Source organism: Conger conger, chromosome 18 (genome assembly GCF_963514075.1).
Source record: "Conger conger chromosome 18, fConCon1.1, whole genome shotgun sequence".
NCBI lineage: Eukaryota > Metazoa > Chordata > Actinopteri > Anguilliformes > Congridae > Conger > Conger conger.
The window spans coordinates 19,000,774-19,020,987 of record NC_083777.1 but is presented as its reverse complement, the minus strand read 5'-3'; the positions used below and the strand labels follow the sequence as shown (position 1 = coordinate 19,020,987).

The window sequence follows — 20,214 nt, the reverse complement described above, 5'->3', positions numbered from 1 at the left end:
AATTCTGTGATGAATATGATATTGAACACTGTCCATTAAATTGATGCAGGGGGTTCATTCACAAAAGAGCAATGTAGCAAGCATTATATAAATGTAAGGCATTAAGAGCAAGACATTTAATTAAAGGATGTACACTGAGTCTACCCCTTTATGTACTGCACACCATGACACCATGTTTTAAACATTTAAATAAACATTTTTCTCAATACGGATACAGAATGGAAAAACAATGTTTAAGGGAAAAATAGAAAAAGAACTGCACTGTGAAATGTTCTGTGTGAAAGTTATTTCAAAATTTGATCACAAATAAAAGTAAAATGAAAAGTGAATCGAGGCTATATCTTTAATACCATTATCTTCTTAAGATTGCAGAATGGTAGATGCAACTTACATGTATTATACCTAGTTGTCTTGTGTGCATTAGTGTAAATCATTAATACCAGTTAATGGTATTAGTTTTATTCATTAGTGACAGGAAAAAGTAATAGCTGTCACTCACCTGGCAAACCCCTCGAATGACATCCAACCCATCTGTCGCATACTTGCACATGGCTCAAATTTCTGAATCATACAAAATAAAGTAGCTTGTTGGTATAAAATATCCATCCCAATCCTGTTCTTGGAGATCTGCTGTCCTGCAGGTTTTCAATTTAAACCTTATTTGGTACACCCCATTCTGACAAATTAGCAGCTCAACAAGATCTTGAATGAGATGTGCTTTGTTAGGGGTTGGTGTGAAAACCTACTGGACAGGAGATCTCCAGGAACAGGGTTTGGAACTACTCCTCTACACATTCAACTTGAGTACCTTTTATAAGGCAAGTGCATTACTGACATAAGAATGGTGGCATTTGATAAAGAGCAGGAACATGGCCAAGAAGCATGGCTAAAATGCTAAACTACTTCTAATGCTAAAATAATTCTAGTATCACTCCAATGATGTACAGCATGTGGAATTGAAATGAGAATTTAACAGGAATTTTTCTTGTTGTGTTTCCAGTGACGGGCGTTAGCTCCAGTACCTGTATGATGCTCAGGATCTCGTCGTAGGTGAGGTGCTCCCCCTGGCAGTTGACCAGGAAGTCGTTGAGCTGGGGGATAGCCATGCCCAGCACCCCCAGAGATGCGTTCTCCACGCCAGTGCCGTTGCTCATAATGCTGGCTGCTGCGATGGCATCAGAGATCTGCTTCTGGCTGTCCGAAATCAGCTGCTGGGTCCGGATGGAGAGGCCCAATTCTGAGCCATTACGCATCAGGAGGTCTGGTGACAAAAACATGAATCCAAAGACTGGCTAGATGCAAAACTGACCCAACACCAGCCCAATTGCCTGTGAACCAACCCAATACTTGTACACACCTGCCCAATAACCCCACATTGTCTACAGATCCATCATCTGCAAATGGACCCAACACCTATCCAATGACCCAACCCATGCCTACTGAATCCAACACCCATGAACCAACCCACTACATGCAGTTACCAACAGTAGTGTCTCCCAGGGAAATACATCCCTACAATGTACTTTTTGAGCTCTGTCCCAGTGAGCCTTTTCTGATGAAAAGCCATCTCAGCTTTGGTTGAAAAGTAAAAGTTTTCTAGCAAATAGGCCATAGCTAGGCTATATGTGGGTAAGACCTGAAGAATATTCAAATTAACCTATAGTCTGTTTATGTCAAAACAGCTCTGATAGCCAGAATTCCACCCCTCTAGGGTTTTGCTCACTGGGGTACTGTGAATCTAGTGAGGTTTAATAAAGAGTTTAAATAAAGAGTTAGAGAGGGACGAGGGCACACCCAGATCAGGCTGCAGGCCCGTGAGTCTGTCATCGATTCGGAGTTTGGTGTACAGAGGGGTGGAGTCCTGGGGTGATGGACAGCAGGGGACAGCAAATGCTTCAAACAGCTCCTTCAGGTCCTTCCGACTTCGTATGCTGCGGGATTTAACAGAGGGGTTTAAAATTAACAGTTTTGAAAATCATTAAGAAGTGTGTTTTGGGTGTGCTGTGAAGGTATATTTCATATTATTTAAAATAAATTAGGCAAATTACCTGAAGGATTTGAAAAGCTCCACAAATTCAGTAAAGGTCATGGGGGTGTCTGAGACCATGAGGTTTTGGAAGCCCTTGAGACCCTTTCCTCGGTTAGAACAGGCCCTAGCGCTCCAGGACAGAGGAAAATAACATTAGAACAGGATGATATCACTGTCGCCAACACACAGCCAGCAGCAAACACAGGACGCTAAAATACGCTATATAAGATAAGCCAGTACGGCACGCTGATACCACTGTCGGCCGAGACACAGAGGGGGAGCTAAGGCAACATGTTGATATCACGGTCATCAAGACACAGTTAATAGAATACACTAATATTACCATACCTAAGATATAAAGAGCAGCTCATAATATGCTGATATCACTGTTGCTAAGATAGAGTAGCAAACACAACACACTAGTATCACGGTTCCTAAGATGCAGGGAAAACCGAGGTAAACTGTACAATATATCCATCCTTTCTTTCCAGTAGAGTTCCCTGCCATATGGAGCGAATGTTATTTTACTGGAAAGAGCAGGAGTCCATATAGGTTTGAACAGTTAATGGCAATAGCTGTCACTTGCAATAACCATATCTTATAATTGAATTTGCATAATCTATTGCATATTTTATTTATATCATCAGTATAAATGCATTTGATAATGATAATTTACTCAGTTACTCTGAATTTCTTTAATTTCCCATTAAGCAGCTAGTTTTCCTTGGCATGTCTCACAAGAGATTACACCAGGGGTTCCCAAACTTTTTTCTGATGCAACCATCAATGAAGGTTTGAACAAGTTTATGTGACTTCAACCCACCCACAGACACACGCCTAGAACATAAAAACACCACTTAGCTGCGACGATATTGCCAATATACCGAGACCAATCAAGCACAAAAAAGTATTCAAATCTAAATTGAAAGAATTGCATAGGTCTGATTTACACATTTTCAGGGGCTGACTCACCTGGCCTGCCCCTTGGTAGCAGAAGGGAGGATGGGAGAGGAGTGTGGCTGTGTAGAAGGAGACGTAAATGGGGAGGAGTGTGCCTGGGGTGGGGTAGAGGGGGTGGGGGGAGAGCTGGAGATGCTGGTGGTGGTACTTTTACTGGAGGACGAGGAAAACGGGACACCCGAGGAACTGCTGTCATCTACAGAGAAAGATCAGCAAGAGCAAAAACTTATGTTGTGTTTTTATGTTAATATTTTATACATGTATTATTATAAAGTTAGTACTGAATACATGCCAGTGTTACTATTAATTGTATAATGGAGACATTTATGAAAACCGTATGCCGTGAGCACGTCTTTGAGCCAGTGGTCCTCACTCCTGGTTATGGAGAGTCACAGGTCACACAATTGATCAGCTATCTCAGGTCACCTATTGGTCTGAATCAGTTGCTGATCTTTAGGAAAAAACAGAAACCCGCAGATTCTGTGGCTCTCCAGCAACCAGACACTAGATTCTGCAAAAAGTCTTGAAGACTATGATTAGTTGAATCATTAATTTATTTTTATTGAACGTTTTGCACAAGTTCAATGTTTTACAAATGTCAACAAACTAAATTTAACACATTTTGCTAGTAAACATAATCTCTACTTAATAAGTGGCCATAAGTAGTGGCTGGCAGAGGACTGAAGCACAATGCTAGAAAAACTGGGGGAGATAAACTGGTGCCCCCATTTATAGTCTATGAAGATGCTGTCCAATAGCATGCTTGTTTGTTACTGATACATGCTTAGTTACCAAAATTCAGTCAGGCAAACAAGCTCATCACCAAGTTCAGATAACCTCAGAAGAAAAAACACCAGAGATGTGAAGATATTTAAAGATTAGGAGAGTTATTTAAGCAGTGAAAATGCATGCCAGATATACCCAGAGCAAAGTGTCTCCTGGTGTTCAGCATGGTTTAGCGGTGATGTTCATTTCAGCTCATATTCAATGCAGCCCATTAGCTCTCTAGCCAAGACAGTCAAACACTCAGGTTCTCTGGGGAAACCAGATTTCCAGACTACGCCAGGAATGGTCGGGAAACCGTAAACGCTAGTCATTCCTATTATGGAAAGTAAAATATTTATTTGAATCGCTGGCATCCTGTGAGAGGAACGCTGACCTACCGAGGGGGTCCTTATCCAGGCTGGGGTCGGAGCCGTGCCTATTCACCGTGTCTCTGCAGCTCTTCGTCTTCCGAGAGCAGGCCTCATCGTCAGTGGCATCCCCGCTGTAGGACTGCGAGAGCCACAACAACAGCCTGAGGTTCACAGGTGCTACTGTGGCCATGCCCTAAAACAGACTCCTAACTACTGTGTCCTCAATACGTACTGAAAATACTGCGACAGTCATGTCCGAAACTGCTTACTTGCCCACTATTGAGAATATAAGCTGGGCACACTGGATGAGAAATTTGTTAAGCAGGTAATATTTTCCTCTTAATGGATGACATACTTATATCTGGGATTAAGGGTTTTCCTTTTAGGACAGGAACAGAAACTAATTCTTCCCAGGTAGACAGGAACAGAAACCTCTCTTTATCATCAGGACAGGAAGAAAAACTGTGCCTTACCAGAACAGGAAGAAGAGATTCTCCTCACCCTAATCAGAGGCTTCTTCTTCCTGGTAGTGGTAATGGTGAGTGGGCTGCTCTTCTGAGCGCTTGCACTTCCTGTGTTCCAGCGCCTCCCACCAAACAGCTCTATAGCATGGGGCAGGGTGGGGCCCTCGTACCGGCCGTCCTCCTGCGAGCAAAACCAAACCCAACCGTGACACTGCACACCTGGGTTAAATATATCATTCTTTTGGACTTTTCTATGCTTTACTGAGCTTGGCTTGTGTAATGGAACCCATGAAATACTCTCAGAAACGGCAAACCCCACCTTTTGATCCTCTTGGTTGGCTCAATAGCACCAGGCAAGATCAATCAAGCACAGAAAAGTATTTGAATCCAAAACAAAAAGCTTAAGTGCTTTAGTAATTTGGCCTTGTAATGAGACTTAAAATCTTTTTCCTATCTGAAGTAGAAAATAGTAACTTATTTTAAGTTGCCATTTGCTTGCTGAGATGGATTACCTGATAGAGGCTGACGTATTGTTTTCTCAGCCACTGGAGCCTCTGGTCAGGAAAGCGCTTCATTCTCCTGAGTGCGGAGATGAGGTCGGCCAGCCCGTCGTGCAGCGTGCGGGCAGTGTGTTTGGGCGCTATGAAGTGCAGGAGCTTGTTATCGGTGGTGTGGTGGCCGTAGAGCAGGGTGACTGCACTCTCCTCGCGGTTCAGACCGCTCAGCTTGTTCTGCAGACACACCGCTCCCACATCCGCCCCAGGGTGTCCCAGGAACACCGCCTTCGCCACGGAAAGGTCCAGAAACCCGTCTGTCAGTCCATTCAGCACGGCCTGCCCGAACGGCTGGGGCCGGCAGTAGGTGAACTCGGCCTTGCTGTTGGAGGAGCCGCAGATGGGGAGCTTGGCCCAGGAGAGGGAGCAGTTGTCAGGCTGCAGACGGAGCAGGCAGCGGGCGGTTTGGTGGGAGTCCTGGTCATAGTGGATCACCGTCGCCCCCTGCAGGAGGAACTGGTGCACGTTGGCCCGGATGGAGAGCACGTACCAGGGGATCAGCTCCGTCCCGTGTGCAAAGGCCCTCTGCCACTCGTCCAGACCCTGGACCTCTGACTCCCCGGACAGACCTGGCAGATCCCCCTCCGAATCCCAGAGGTCCCCCACAGACAGTCTGGGCACCAGAAAGAAAAATTGTCTAGTTCATGCTGGACCATAGCCTATATGAATCCACTGTACTTTTGCCTCACTGATTAATACAAGCAAGCAATATTTCAGCACAAAAATTCCCTGTGGGAAGAAAAAACAACATTCCTAGAAACTCTAAGTGGCGGAAGAAGCTCAGAGATACAAACCACAGTCACCGGCCGGGTACGAAACATAAACATTTCTGCATTATAAAGTTCCTTTTTATCCATCATCAATCAATACATATATTCATCTCATTGACTTGAAATAAAAACAGACCTTTTACATACTTGTTTTATTATTTTTTGATATTGTAATAAGAGCATATTCTGTTTCTAAGGCTGTTTCTAAGGCAAAAAAGCACTTGTTGCAGTCGCATATAGTCCTTCAATCATTTCCCACTGTCGCACATGAGATGTATTCATTAATTAAATAAATGAATGTTTTGTTTCAGTTTTCATTTTCAACAACTGGCTGTGACTGTTAGCCAATATTTCCCATGACAAACAGTCAGCCTTAGCATTCATCAAACAATTTAGGCCTTGGAAAATGTGTGTGGACTATTAGGCCAATCATTGACTTAAATTAAGCCCTTAAGTGCTGAAACACGCTGAAAACAAGCAGCACCCCATTACTCAAGATCCTGGACATATAAACATGGGGACATTGCTTAAGAACCACGCAGCAACTTCATGAAAATATTTGCCTTCTCTTTGAATCAACACACTTTTCCCAGCATGTTTGTTTTCAAAACACTGAACAAAGTGCTTTTCTCTCTTAAGACAAGCAAGTGCAGCTAACAGCGTGACATGACCTGTCATTCTATCAAGAACTCTATCAATTGAAAGTCACAAAAGGCTAGTCAAAATACCCAATTTGGCCATTTCATTATGTTGTCAAAAATATAGCCTAATTCTCACAGCTCTGTGCATAGGCTAAGGTCCATCGTGGTAGAAGAGTCTGTGCACCATGGGAAAATAATGGCACAACTATGCCTTTTAGATGACAGATGTGTTCAGAGACCCCCCCCCCCCCTCCCCTCGTATGAAATGTAAAGACAAATATTACATTTAAAATTGTATTGATCTGTCAGGCCTGTTAATGTCATGATCACTACACTTAACACAGAACTGAAGGGTTGAAGTCTTGTATTTTGCTTTGAACTATAGTGGCTGCTACATTTTGGAGATCCATTCTCCACAATGAGTGGAACTGGAGGCTTTGTAGGTGACATCATTTTCAGGCAAGGTTCTACACTTCTTTTATTTTTGGCAGGATTTCCCCATTTATGAAGATTGAGCTGAGTGCTAGGTGTATAGCAGTGGATCCCAACCCTGCTCCTTAAGAGCCACACTCCCAGAGATCCCTTGCTGTTGAAAGGGGTGTGCTTTGTTAAGTTTGGAGTGAAAACCTACAGGACAGAAGATCTTCTGGGATAGGTTTGGGCAGCCCTGCTGTATAGAACCCATGGAGGTGTCAAACGTGACTTACTGGCTCCTGCTTTTGTCGTTAAAGGAGTTCCTGTGAGGAACCCCTTCACCCATGCCCTCCTCGCCCTCCTCGGACTCCAGGCTGCGGTTGCAGCTGCGTATGATCTGCAGGATGTTGCTGACTGTGGCCTCCTTCTCCGAGCTCCTCAGACCTCCTCTCCCAGCCCTCTGCAGGAAGCGATCCTGGCCTCTGTAGTCTGTCACAAACTAAGGAGAAAACCAGCTTCAGCTATCCCATGATCCAGTGCACCCAAACAGGATTATGCCCCAGCTGATTATGCCATTATTTTGTAGATGTTTTTTTAGACTGTAAATTTGATTATGTTTATATTGGTGGGTAATCAGTTAGTTGTGCATTCATCCAACTTCTATTTATACTGCCGTGTCATCATCTTGCCTCCATTGCTATTATTTACCATCAAGGACCACAATGGAAATACGTTTTTAACTTTGTCATCCTTCACAATGCAAGACTCAGATATCAGAATAAGATTATAAATGTGTCTAATATAACTAACAAATTTGTCTCCACTGGAGTTGTACAGGTGACTCTCATGTCTATTTTGCATCAGTGACAATAGAAATGCTGACATTGGTATTGTTGACTAGCAAGAATGTAAGGTTCTAGTGCAGAAGAACCGCAGGGTACCTGGATGGAGTCCCCGTCGGGGTGTAAGCTGATGAGGCTGGCGGCTCCGTCCAGGGCGTCGCCGAGCTCCCTGAGGAAGACTCCGCAGAAGGGGACCACCTTGCAGCCAGGAATGTGGAGGGCACGGTTCAGTATGCGCTTGTAGTCGGCCGTGGACTCGTGCTGCGCCATGGAGTCCTTCAGGCCACGCATGGCCTCCAGGTCCGACTGGTCCATGAACTGCCACATCTTCAGCACCTTACGGGACCTGGGCAGTGCAGTTCATTACAGTCCTTCTTTGGGGCATTGTTTATTTAATTTAGCGAACGGCAATGTAAACTATGTTTGCAAGTGAGGATGTATATATGTGATGTATTTATACACTCATCGAGCACTATATTAGGTATTTATTGGACTTATTTTTCTGATTTCTGCTGCTTAGCTTATCCACTTTGAGTTATGATGGGTTGTGTGTTTAGAGATGCTCTTCTGCATACCACTGTTGTAATGTGTGGTTATTTGCGTTACTGTCATCTTCCTGTCAACTTTGACCAGTCTGGCCATTCTCCTCTGACGTCTCTCATTGAGATCGCCACACTGTTCCCTACCTGAGATCCCCACATTACTCCCTACCTGAGCCCAGCCAGTAGCTCCATTACAGCGTTGTAATTGGCCATGTTCCAGCAGCACTTGGCAGCATGGACCAGGTGGGAGAAGACCTCTCTCTTTCCTCCATTGAGCCTGCAGTCAGGATCAGCCAGGTAGCCCAGGAGCTCACCTGCAAAGAACCAGGACAAATGGAAGCAATTTTAGTTGTTGTTAATGTTATACCATACCAATTACTCAGGCAAATAACTTTTCAGCAAAGCCATCAATACACCTACTGCTAGGTTTCCATTCATCGCAGAAAAGCCATTCATAAGCAAGGAATTGAATATCATGACAAAATTATTCAATATTGTTGTGTTAATATGAGTTCATCATAGAGGCATTACTTACAGTATGCAACCCCCAGATATCAGAGCTATAGGTTACTTTCAGGTTTCCATAACACTACTTCCATTCCAAAGCACACTGTACAGTGACACCGAGAAACAAACACATTTCATAAGTGACTTTGGGATTTCCACAAGCAAACACATATAACATGGCATTAATGTAAAGGGATGTGATGGCAAAGAATGTTTATATTTTGCAAATCTATTATAGGTATGTGGAATCACTATGTAATCAAATAATTTAGTCCAGAAATATTTAAGTTTTGCAATATTGCCCTGGACATCTCAAAATAGTTATTATATACAGCTTTCTGCCAACATAGGGAATTATCCTTGGGAAGAATTTGTACTACTGTACTGTGTTTAAAATGTGAATCAAAATCAATATTTTATAATACAGGCAAATAATCAAGTAATCTGATAAATCAGATTTACAAGCATTTTTGCAACAACTTCTCCAATAATTATAATAACAACAACAATAATAATTTATTTTAGTCATTAGTTTTATAGTTCTCATACTCCAGGAAAAAGCACATTGACAAACTGGGGGTTCAGTGCATGAAGACAAACTTTTACAGACTGGGGAACAGTCTGTAAACTACTTACTTGTGTGTTACTTTCAACAAATTTTGGGTCAGTTACAACTTTTGTGTTACAATTATACAATCTATGTGTTAAAAAGGGAGACCTTTTCTTGAACATAACAAAAGATGTTTTCCTTAACTAGACATGGAGGCCTGTTAAAAAATTAAATTGTGTTGTTTTGTGCATACTGTATCTGTTTTGAGAATGTGGGGAACACATACGAGTACTGAATAAAGAAAGTCTTCATAACCAGTCCACAAATGTGCCTGATAATGCGCAGTTAAAACACTTCAGGACGACGGCTGCAAGACTCCACTGAAAGAAAAGTGGCATCGGCTCTGAGGACACTCGGACGAAGACCGCGAGCTCGTCTGAGTTCTGCTGAATTAACAAAGAATTTGGAGGGATGGTACAGTACGTGCTTACAAATACGGCCGCGGATTCCAAATTAGGAAAGAAACAAGAGAAAGGGGGGGAAAGGTTTTCCAAAATAAACAGGCTTAATCTGTACGGTTTGACATATTGCATTTATGCGATCCTATCAGTGGAATGCTTGCCAGAAGAGTTACACATCTTACGCAAGGCCAATAAAAACCATTGTGCCTCGTAGGCGCCAAAAATATTGAGCAGAACAGGAGCCTGAAGGCCAGTGGACATTAACAAAGCACATATGTGAGTATATCAAACCAATAATACCTGCATCAATGATGTAAGGGCAGAACTATTTCACAGTAGAACTGCATTCATATAAAACTGAAAAGAGCGTATGTTATGCATTTAAAAGGGAATTGCTCAAGTGCTCAAGCCTTTTTTTACTTACTCTGTAGAAAGAACATTGGGCGGATTTAAAATTTGACAAGAATTTGCCAGAATTGAACAGAAACTCAACATTAAGTTTCGCAAACGCCGTTGAGAAATAGAGGATTATATTCAACTAACATTTTGAGCAAAATAATTTGAGTGGAGGTATACATGCAGAGAAATGCAACATTATGGCGTCATCCATCAACACCATCTCAACTCTGACCCACAACAGTAGGGTCAGTGACCAGTGACATCAAGATGCCCACATAGACACAAATAATAACCAAACCCACTGAAAGGGTCATTCCAATAAAAACCTGTGACAGAATGTGTCAGATATATTTGACACATCATCTAGTCTATTTTTAAGACTAGATGATAACAGTTAGGGGATGTCGCCAGGAAGTATGCGACATGCCTGGAATGTTCTTCTGAAACTTTGACAGAACTAAAGTAAAGACTGTATGTTCTGGGACAGTCTGAGGAATATTGGAATTTTCAGTCATCTCAAAGGGGCAATTTACCCAGAAATGACATTAAAGTATGTTTCCACTTATCAGATAGTTTTGCAGTCGTGACAATTTTTTTAGATGCAGTTCACCGTGTTGTCATGGACCTCTCATTTTCTGGTAATCAAGGCGTGAAAAATTTCCATTTGAAAAAAATTAACAGCAATGTCTCTTTCCAAATATAATGCCACAGTTACTCACAAATATCAACAGAGCTCCAAAAAACCAAGAACCATTTATTCTGCTGCTAAAACTGTTTTGCAGAAGCAGAAGTTTTTTGCCGAAGCCCCTTTAACACTATCTTCCAATCATACCAGAATGTTCCACAAAGTTCTGGAAACACTACGTTATCTGAGGAGAGGAGTGTTCAGAAGCGGGTCTCACTTCATTGAAGCGCGAGACCAGGTCCCTCACGGTGTTGCGATGGCCCCCGCGCGGGCACAGCGAGGCCTGCAGCTGGGCGTGGAGTCCGCGGGGCTCGGGCACGTCCAGGTCTAGCGTGAGGAAGCGGAGGTAGTCCAGCGGGAGGACCCTGCGGTACAGCTGCTGCTCCTGCTCTGTCAGGACGCTGGCCACCTCCTCGGGGAACGGGACCAGGTGCCGCAGGGCCGCCAAATCCTCGCCCGGGGCCGGCGAGCCGGGACCCGCCATGGCGCTGCGCACCTGCCGTTCTGGGGAGCAGGGACAGGCAGAGCCCCGTCAGTCAGCCTGGGACACCCTTCCTACGGCACAAACAGAACCTGCCATGCGTGCATACACTGCAAATTCACACTGAATGTTACATTGCCAAACTCGATGAAAGTCTTCCCGAAACATGTTCAGTACAAAGTGATAAGAAACTGTCACTTAAATAATGGAGAATGAAAGCTTACAATATCAGATGAACAAAGAATCCTCTTTTACAGTATGCCTTTGAACCTGCGGGGGGGAAGTATCCAGAGGTGTGCATGCAATAAAATGTATGCTAATGCAAGGATGTAAAGTAAAGGAAGACCATCTAATCATGGTGACCTTGATTTAGCCAATGAGACACAGCAGTGCGACAGCCTGAAGAGGAATGAGAAGATAAGATCCTCTTCACAGATGTTTCAAAAGCCAAAACACTACCCTCATGGGATCATGGGTAATTGCATGAAAGTGTAGGGGGGCAATGTGTCAGACAGTGCTTTCTGTTATTAGTGATGTATAAATAAAAGAGCTATGGGATTGGGCACGGTACTGGGGGGGTGGGGGGACCCACTCACCGCAGGCAATATTAAAACCCTCTTCTCACGGGTGCTGCTACGGGAACGGGGCCTGACATGTGGGAAAATGGCTTCCCGGGCCTCTTGGGACTGAATTAAAAACTGCAATGGAAACATACAAAGGGCCTTCCTCCATCCGATTTGGCCCGAGTACAGCGGAGTGCATCTGTCGGGACCGTACCCAGGCAGATGGCAGAGAGAGATAGCACACCATGTACTTTGGTAGGTAAAAGGAAAGATGGCTGCAGCAGACAGAAAGATCAGACTGGGTACTATTCCAGGTTGGGACTGAAGAAAACTATGGACTAAGTGTAGTTGACTTTTACATTAATGGTATTTGGCAGACGCTCTAATCCAGAGCGACGTACAGTTGATTAGACTAAGCAGGAGACAATCCTCCCCTGGAGCGATGCAGGGTTAAGGGCCTTGCTCAAGGGGCCCAACGGCTGTGCCGTTCATATTGTGGCTACACTGGGGATCGAACCACTGACCTTGCGGGTTCCAGTCATGTACCTTAACCACCGCTGAAACAGCTATACTGGGGAAAAACCACACTAGTGCTAGTGAGCATAAAGACCATGAAATTGGCTACAAAAACAAAGCCACTTGGAGAAGGGTGTGGTGGGCAGAGGCTGGGATTCAAACCATAGAGAAGAAGGGTGTGGGGCCCTCACCTTTCAGGATAGCCCTGCCTTTGGGCACGACGGAGACGTTGGGGAGGACACTGCAGGCTCCCAGGGACACCGTGGCCTCCAGGAGCACCCCGGTGATGTGGGCGGCGAAGGCGGTTCTGCGCAGGGTGGCGCAGTAGTTACTCTCCCCGGGGGTGGGCCATGGCCGGGTGGGGTCCCCCTGTTGCACAGACGAGGCCAGGATCTTCCAGGAAGGGTGGAGAAGATTTGCCGGTTCGAACGCTCCCTCCCACGCGCTCAGCACAGAGAAGACCAGCAACTGCAAGACCAGCATATGAGTTTACAATGCTCCTAAACTCCCCTCTCAATCCCCTCTAGGCCCTGGGTGTGTGTGTGGGAGTGTGTGTGTGTGTGTGTGTGGGGGGGGGGTGATGAGGGCAACAAAGACAGATAGTTAAAGCAGGGGAGGTGTAGGGGGCATAGAGCATTTCATTTTGCATGGTGTGTCACCTGAGATTACTTTTCAACAGATGGAAACTAGCATACAGTAGATACAATACACAAGGACAAGGCTATGACATATGACCTGACATATCTACAGTTGAATCTCAACTTATATTAACTTATTTTTCTTATCAAGGCACTATTGGCCATAACCCAAGAGTACTTTATCTGGAAAGTATTTTGATTGCTTGAAACATCCAGCTTGTGTTATTAAACTGGGGTCATGAAATGACTTTCGGCTGGGTGGGGGATGCCTTGCTCATTTACTGTAGGTCACCAGAACAGTTTGTTTCCCTTGCTTTTGCACGTAAAATTAAGTTATGGAATAGCACAGCCTGTTCCACAGAACTCGTCCCTCTTCCAAGCAACCTGAAATCCTGGTGGTTATTAATACAAATATTGCAAGAACTGGGTAATTGCTTTTAACAATGGTTGACAAATGTTATGTTCCCTAGGAAACCTCTGGTCAGCATGGAAAGACTGGCTCAGACTATGTTTTAGGAAACCTGCTCAAGTTGGAATGCAAGGGCAATTTAGTCCTAGTCAAGCAGATGAATTTCACACTCCTCATGTGAATGGTACTCCATTGGTTCACCACTGCTTTATTAATAGAATATTGAACAAGAAATGATAAAAGTCCCCAATGATAATAAATTCATACAATGTTTTCATTTATTTATTTATTTTGCTACCTTTTGGGTTTTTCTTCCACTCTGTAAAGAGACTGTGACAGTATTCTGAACAAGTGCTATAGAAATAAATTGATGTGATTTCAAATTGATTAAACCACCACATTAACATAGTAACCAACATCTTGGAACATCACCAGTACTTTCCACTGAAATAATTTACAGTGCCTTATCTAAATGCAATAGACATCCATCCATCCATCCATTATCTGAACCCGCTTATCCTGAACAGGGTCGCAGGGGGGCTGGAGCCTATCCCAGCACACATTGGGCGAAAGGCAGGAATACACCCTGGACGGGCCGCCAGTCCATCGCAGGGCACACACACCACTCACCCACACACCCACACCCACACCCACGGGCAATCTAGACTCTCCAATCAGCCTAACGTGCATGTCTTTGGACTGTGGGAGGAAACCGGAGTACCCGGAGGAAACCCACGCAGACACGGGGAGAACATGCAAACTCCGCACAGAGAGGCCCTGGCCGACGGGGATTCGAACCCAGGACCTCCTTGCTGTGAGGCGGCAGTGCTACCCACTGCACCGTCCGTGCCGCCCTGCAATAGACATGACACATGTAATTACTAAGAAACATACTATATTAAGGTAGATAGCCGGCAAGAGCAGCAGAAGCCCCCTGAAAGGAAACCACGTGAACACAAGCCATCAATTCTGCCATTCAAGCAGGCCATTTACAAAGTTTGTCATAAGACAAATGAATGAGAGTAGCACAATGCATATGTAAAACATTCAAACTATGAATATGAACAGGGGATGAGAATATTCATGCATTTGTTTGATGTTGTAAATAAGCTCTTGCTAAAGTGTAGTGAACAGTTGATGAATCATGAAGAAATATACGATTACAGCTCTATAATAAGTCATGCTGCTAAATATTACAATATAACCAGGCGGTAATGTCATGTGTAAACGTGTATAACTTAAACCTTTATCAGGAAGTGTCTGCGAAGATGTAATGCTTAATACCATAAATATCAACAAGTTATTTTTTGTGCTCATGAATTACCAAAAAAAGAATGTCCTAGGTACGCTTCATGGGTAACAAGATAACAGGACTTTAACATTCCTGGAATGTTCTGAAAGTTTGGGTGAATCATTTAACTTTCCTATTCTTTGCACTTCACTGTACCTGAAACAGAAGGAGAATGTGAAACCCACCCATTTTCCTTTGACAGGTCTGATGATTACATAACAGACCTAGATTTATTAAGACCTTCAGCACATGCAAAACTAACAACAAAACCAATGATTGGTGCAAAACAAATGCCATGACCAATCATCAAAAAGCCACCCAGTATGACTCCTCCACACTCCAAAACCATTCAGAACCATCAAATTTATTTAGTCCACAATAATTTGAACAGGTTTCAGGCAGCTTAGACCTGGTCTCCAATCTATAAAAACAATTCTGCTATGAAACCTCATAAATAAAACATAACAAGGATAGTTTCTTTTTTTCTTTCATAATTTCAAACATCATTTTTGGCCATCAAATACTGTGCATATCAAAGTAGAACTTGGCCTAAAAGTGCTTCTAACCAGCCCATACTTTTACTCAGCTTGTGCACCTCGTCATATAACATAACTGTTCAAAGCCTCAGCCATAACAAGAGACTCTTTTTGCTACCACTTTGGTTTAATTCCAAAAGGCTCAAACACAAAGGCTGTCGCATACTTAGAGCAGAACGAAACAATGCGCTTCTGTTTTCTTTGCATAGTTCCAACAGCCTAATTTATCCACTGTGCTCTGAACAGAAAGGTATGTTCAGTAAAGATCCCTGTACATACACATTGCTGACTCGCTCCCTCATTTCAAATATGTCCATTGTAAACTGTGCTCACCGGGTCTCATTTACAATACGAAGGCTACCGGTCCTCTAAGGCATCCTTTTGTAAAGTTTTGCCCAGTTCCTCTTTAATCACGGAGCGATGCCTCCCGCAAGCCCAGCTGCCTGGAGTGTTTCAGGTCTGCCTAAATATTTTGTTTCCAAGTCGTCTGCATCCTCAAACCCTGAACAAGCTGGCCAGGGCTTATCCAATATCAATTAAAATTGTTTAGACAACCTGATGTACCTGAACGTCTCTCCTTGCTAAACAGCGTTATCTAAGTAAAGACAGGAATTCAAAATTGTTTCCACAAAAAAAAAAAAAAAAATGTAACAGAACGAAATTAAACAAGAACAATGAACTAAAGGTCAACATCCAATGTTCACCCATGAAAATAAAATGTCTCATGTAATGTGGGCTGCATTCTTTAGTGAATAGGTCAATAGATTTTCCCATTCAGCTGGAATGTACTGATAGAAATGTAGAAATGTGGAAAGGCTCAAATTAATGGGCCAGTCTCACAATGTCTCCTCCTGTTCTGGGTTGCCATTTTACAGCTTGTGACAAGGTCATTTTAATGTAGTTTTAGAAATCAGAATCATGGTACATAGGTCAATGTGCATGTTCCTCTTCCCAAAATCAGAGTTATCGACTGCTACACTGTCCTCTCTGCTGATGTAGAGATGGAATAAATCAGGCTCTTTGTAGTCCTATCAGGTTTAGATTATACCGAATTGCAGCGTTTTGCAGTTGTTTCATCTACACACCTGCTATTCATTTTCACTGTTATTTATTCATTAGAGGCCACACTATGGTTTTCTGTATTGTGGCACAGCATTACAGAAGATCTACATTGATGAGGCATAATAAATGCTACATTAGTATTACTATTACTCCAATGAAAAGGAACAAAAATGCTGGCCTCCACCACAGTCATATCCTTGGCTATATCAGTCTCAAAAATCACTATAACTAGCTTTCTAGCTTTGTAGAAGCCACATGTTTCTAACCAAAACATTTCACCGTCCTGTTTACTGACAGTCTGATGGACAAACACACAGGCCATCAACACCAGACCACATGAACATGGCAAAGGTAGCAACAACGAAAACAAACAAACCAGAACAACAAATTTAAAGCAAAGTACAACAACCATAAACAATTATCAACCCACAGGATGAGAAATATACAAACAAAACAAACAGAAAAACAATGAAACTGCAACCATCAACCAGGAAATCACACCATTCTACATTACAATTACAACAAACAATAAATTACCCCCATAACAAACTATCACCACAACAAATCAAATATTTATTTCTTCCATTAGCTTCATTCTAAAATGCAGCTGAATTGGTAACTTAAAAAACACTCAAAAGAAATTCATTCTGAATGTGTGCCTTCAAGGGAATATGGTACAGTACATTTAAGGTCACAGACAAACACAAAAATAACTACTCACATGCACACACACACACACACACACACACACACACACACACACAGCAACATGCACTGCATGCAAACACACTTAATAATGCTTACAGGCACACTACAAAATAAATGGTCTGACGTGATTCTAATGGAGTTTTAATATGCTCACTCAATCACTTCTGACAGTTCTGTGGATCTTTTTGGATTTCACATTATTTTTGTGATTGTGTTTTTGTTTCAGAATTGTATCCAAAAATGTGTAATAAGCGGTTGTAATAATAATTAATTTGCCGCAAAACCCCTTTGAAGTTCCTCTACAATATTATGTATCTTATTGTTCTGAACTGACGAAACAGAAATGTAACCGTTATGCTATGCATTTTGACCAATACCTACACATACAATTAACCACCTTCTCTAGCATACAGTATATACACAGTTTATAAGTGCATTTGTAGCTTTTTGCCTTCTATAAACATACAAATGATTGGTTTCTTCCATTAAACATAAAAAACAGCATACTTCAAAATATTTAAGTGCAGGATTTCCTGTATAGATAGTATAAAGATGCCTTCTATAGTTCTGAGAGTAATAAAAACCCAGGATAAATATTTGGTTAGGATATAATTAATTTATGACTCCCATTTAAAGGCCAGTTACAGACTGCACGTTGAAAAGTCCCTCGGGTGTTTAGTTTCAAATAAAGAAATTATATTCATAAAACAAAGAATGAGATTACATTTTGGACACGTGATTTGAATTATTACAGATACCTGATGTCAACATCCAATTTGGAATGCATGTTCAATGATAAGTATGGCTATTATTATATGGCTCATTGCTAAAAACACACTTAGCACCTTACCTTTCCAGACTTTGATTTACAATCAACTGCCAATTGTAGCCTTCGCCGTTAGCATGCATGGCTGTGGATTGAAGGAGCAGTCGGCCCCTCCACTCATTTCATATTGATTTGACCCTGGCCTTATGTCCAGTCTTACTTTCATACATTCTTAAATTAACAAACCAGGGGCCTGTTCCACAAAGGAGGTTTATCAAGTTAGCGGAGTAAAACTTGGACCCCGCCCAATCTGAAACATGGACTGAAGGTTATCCAGCTAACTCCATGATCCTGCTTTGTGGAACAGCCCCCTGTTGAATCCAGTGATCAATCTGTTCTATATGTTTACATATATGAAACGCATTTCAAATTTCTTGTTATAAACATAAAGTAACATAAAATATCTATTGCAACATCGATGCATTGTAAGTGTGTGTGTGTGTGTGTGTAAAACAAAGAGACCCAGACTGGCTACAGACACGACACTGGGACAAAGCGCTGCACAGGACTTTCCAAACACATCCATCCAAAGACATTCAGCCATACTGCACCAGAGCCTCAGAGTGCCCTTTCGGTAGCAGAGTGCTCCCTTCAATAACAAACACAGGGCTGAAAAACTCCGGCTCTGGATGGCCAGGTATTTCAGTTACAGCAGGGACGAGCTCCTCGCTGCAGTGATTACACAGGGAGAGTGGCTGGAGAGCTGATGCTCCCGCAGTAAGACAATATATCTCCCTACATGGACCACACGGCCATCCCGGGACGGACTGGAGCTCCGACCGCCTAGCGTGATCCGGGGAGGTCTGCACTGTGCCAGATCCCTGCCCGTGACCCCCCCCCCCCCGTGTTTTAGTACACTATGCACAGGTGAGCACATTCTGCATGGACACCATCGGCTGTGAGGTGTTTGGGTTTGATAAGACATTGCGCTGTGGGTAAAAAACTAGGATCATTTTTGCAGGTGTCAGTTGGATTTAAATGTGACAATGACAACAAAAGACAAAGAGAAGGGAAATAAAGTTTGAGTCACCACCACACAAGAACAAGTTTACCCCAAAAGCAAAACTTTCGCTCAGTGATCTTTCTCTTCTTCCTGTGTGCAAAATGGATACTCGTCCACCCAACATGCATTCTCAAATACTGATGGGGCACCACTAGCTACCAGTGGTTTCTGGTTCAGGTTTGTGTACTGACAAATAAAGTAAGTAAGTACACAGTGTGTTTGTACTGACAAAGAAAGTAAGTACACTGTGTTTGTAAAAAGCACACATTAGTGCCAGTAGGAGAGCCCAAGACTGGATCAAACTTTCATAAATTTGCCAAGTGAGACAAAGGAACTAAAGGTCATTTTTTAATAGATCTCTTGGAGCCTGTGTGCACTGGGGAACACACTGTAAACATTAATCTTTCATGGGCACCAGATAAAAAATAAATAAATAAATAAAAACAATTAAAAAATTTATGCAAAGAACCAAATGTTTTCCACAACTATGTTTAAAGCAAAGTATGAATATATAGTAAGTAGACATGAATAAACAACATACAGGTTTTCTTAAAGTATGAATAGATATTACTTATTATTCTAACCCTGGTAAGATGCTGAACAACATGGCCAGCGTCTTTATGCATTTGGACACTACATCAGAGGGTGAAACATAGGTGATTGACCGGCTGCATTTGGTCCTTGGGCCCCCAGTTGAAAGACCTTACACCAGCGGTCTTGACTCCTGGTCCTGGAGAGCTGCAGGGTGTGCTGGTCTTTGCTTTCGCCTTAATATCAGCAACCAATTCAGACAAAAGAAACCAGGTGAGGTGAGTAAACTGTGTAGTTAGCTGCTTTAATTGATAAATTAAGCGTGGAAAAACAACAAAAGCCAGCACACCCAGCGGCTCTCCAGGAGTGAGGACCACTGCCTCACATTATTACATTACAGTCATGATATCCACAATCATTTTACCCAAAGGTTTAAATGTATGCAAAAAAAACAATTCAATTATATAGAATGCAAATGTGTTTTTATAGGTCAGGAAAATGAAACATTGAGGGTCCTCATTGCACTTGTCCCTGTGTTCGATTTGCACTTCGCTCTGGATATGAGCGTCTGCTAAATGCCTGTAATATAATGTAATGTCTTGTTTATTCAAGTATACAATACTTGCATATACAATAGTATTGTACTGTATATATTGTATTGTTGTATGTATAGTACACATAATAAATATGTTTATT

At 42.6% G+C, this 20,214-nt stretch overlaps 1 protein-coding gene across 1 annotated transcript in view; it reads right to left on the bottom strand.

Annotated features, from left to right (window-relative positions):
- The window catches only part of LOC133118223 (1-phosphatidylinositol 4,5-bisphosphate phosphodiesterase epsilon-1-like), a 42,650-nt gene that overhangs the window by 12,546 nt on the left and 9,890 nt on the right, over positions 1-20,214 (bottom strand). The window contains 14 exon segments of the mRNA XM_061228038.1: positions 500-561; positions 1,023-1,261; positions 1,795-1,931; positions 2,049-2,159; positions 3,002-3,185; positions 4,153-4,264; positions 4,627-4,770; positions 5,102-5,756; positions 7,262-7,467; positions 7,910-8,156; positions 8,522-8,618; positions 8,621-8,666; positions 11,172-11,458; positions 12,706-12,982. Of these exon segments, the coding sequence (XP_061084022.1) occupies positions 500-561; positions 1,023-1,261; positions 1,795-1,931; positions 2,049-2,159; positions 3,002-3,185; positions 4,153-4,264; positions 4,627-4,770; positions 5,102-5,756; positions 7,262-7,467; positions 7,910-8,156; positions 8,522-8,618; positions 8,621-8,666; positions 11,172-11,458; positions 12,706-12,982 (2,804 nt within the window).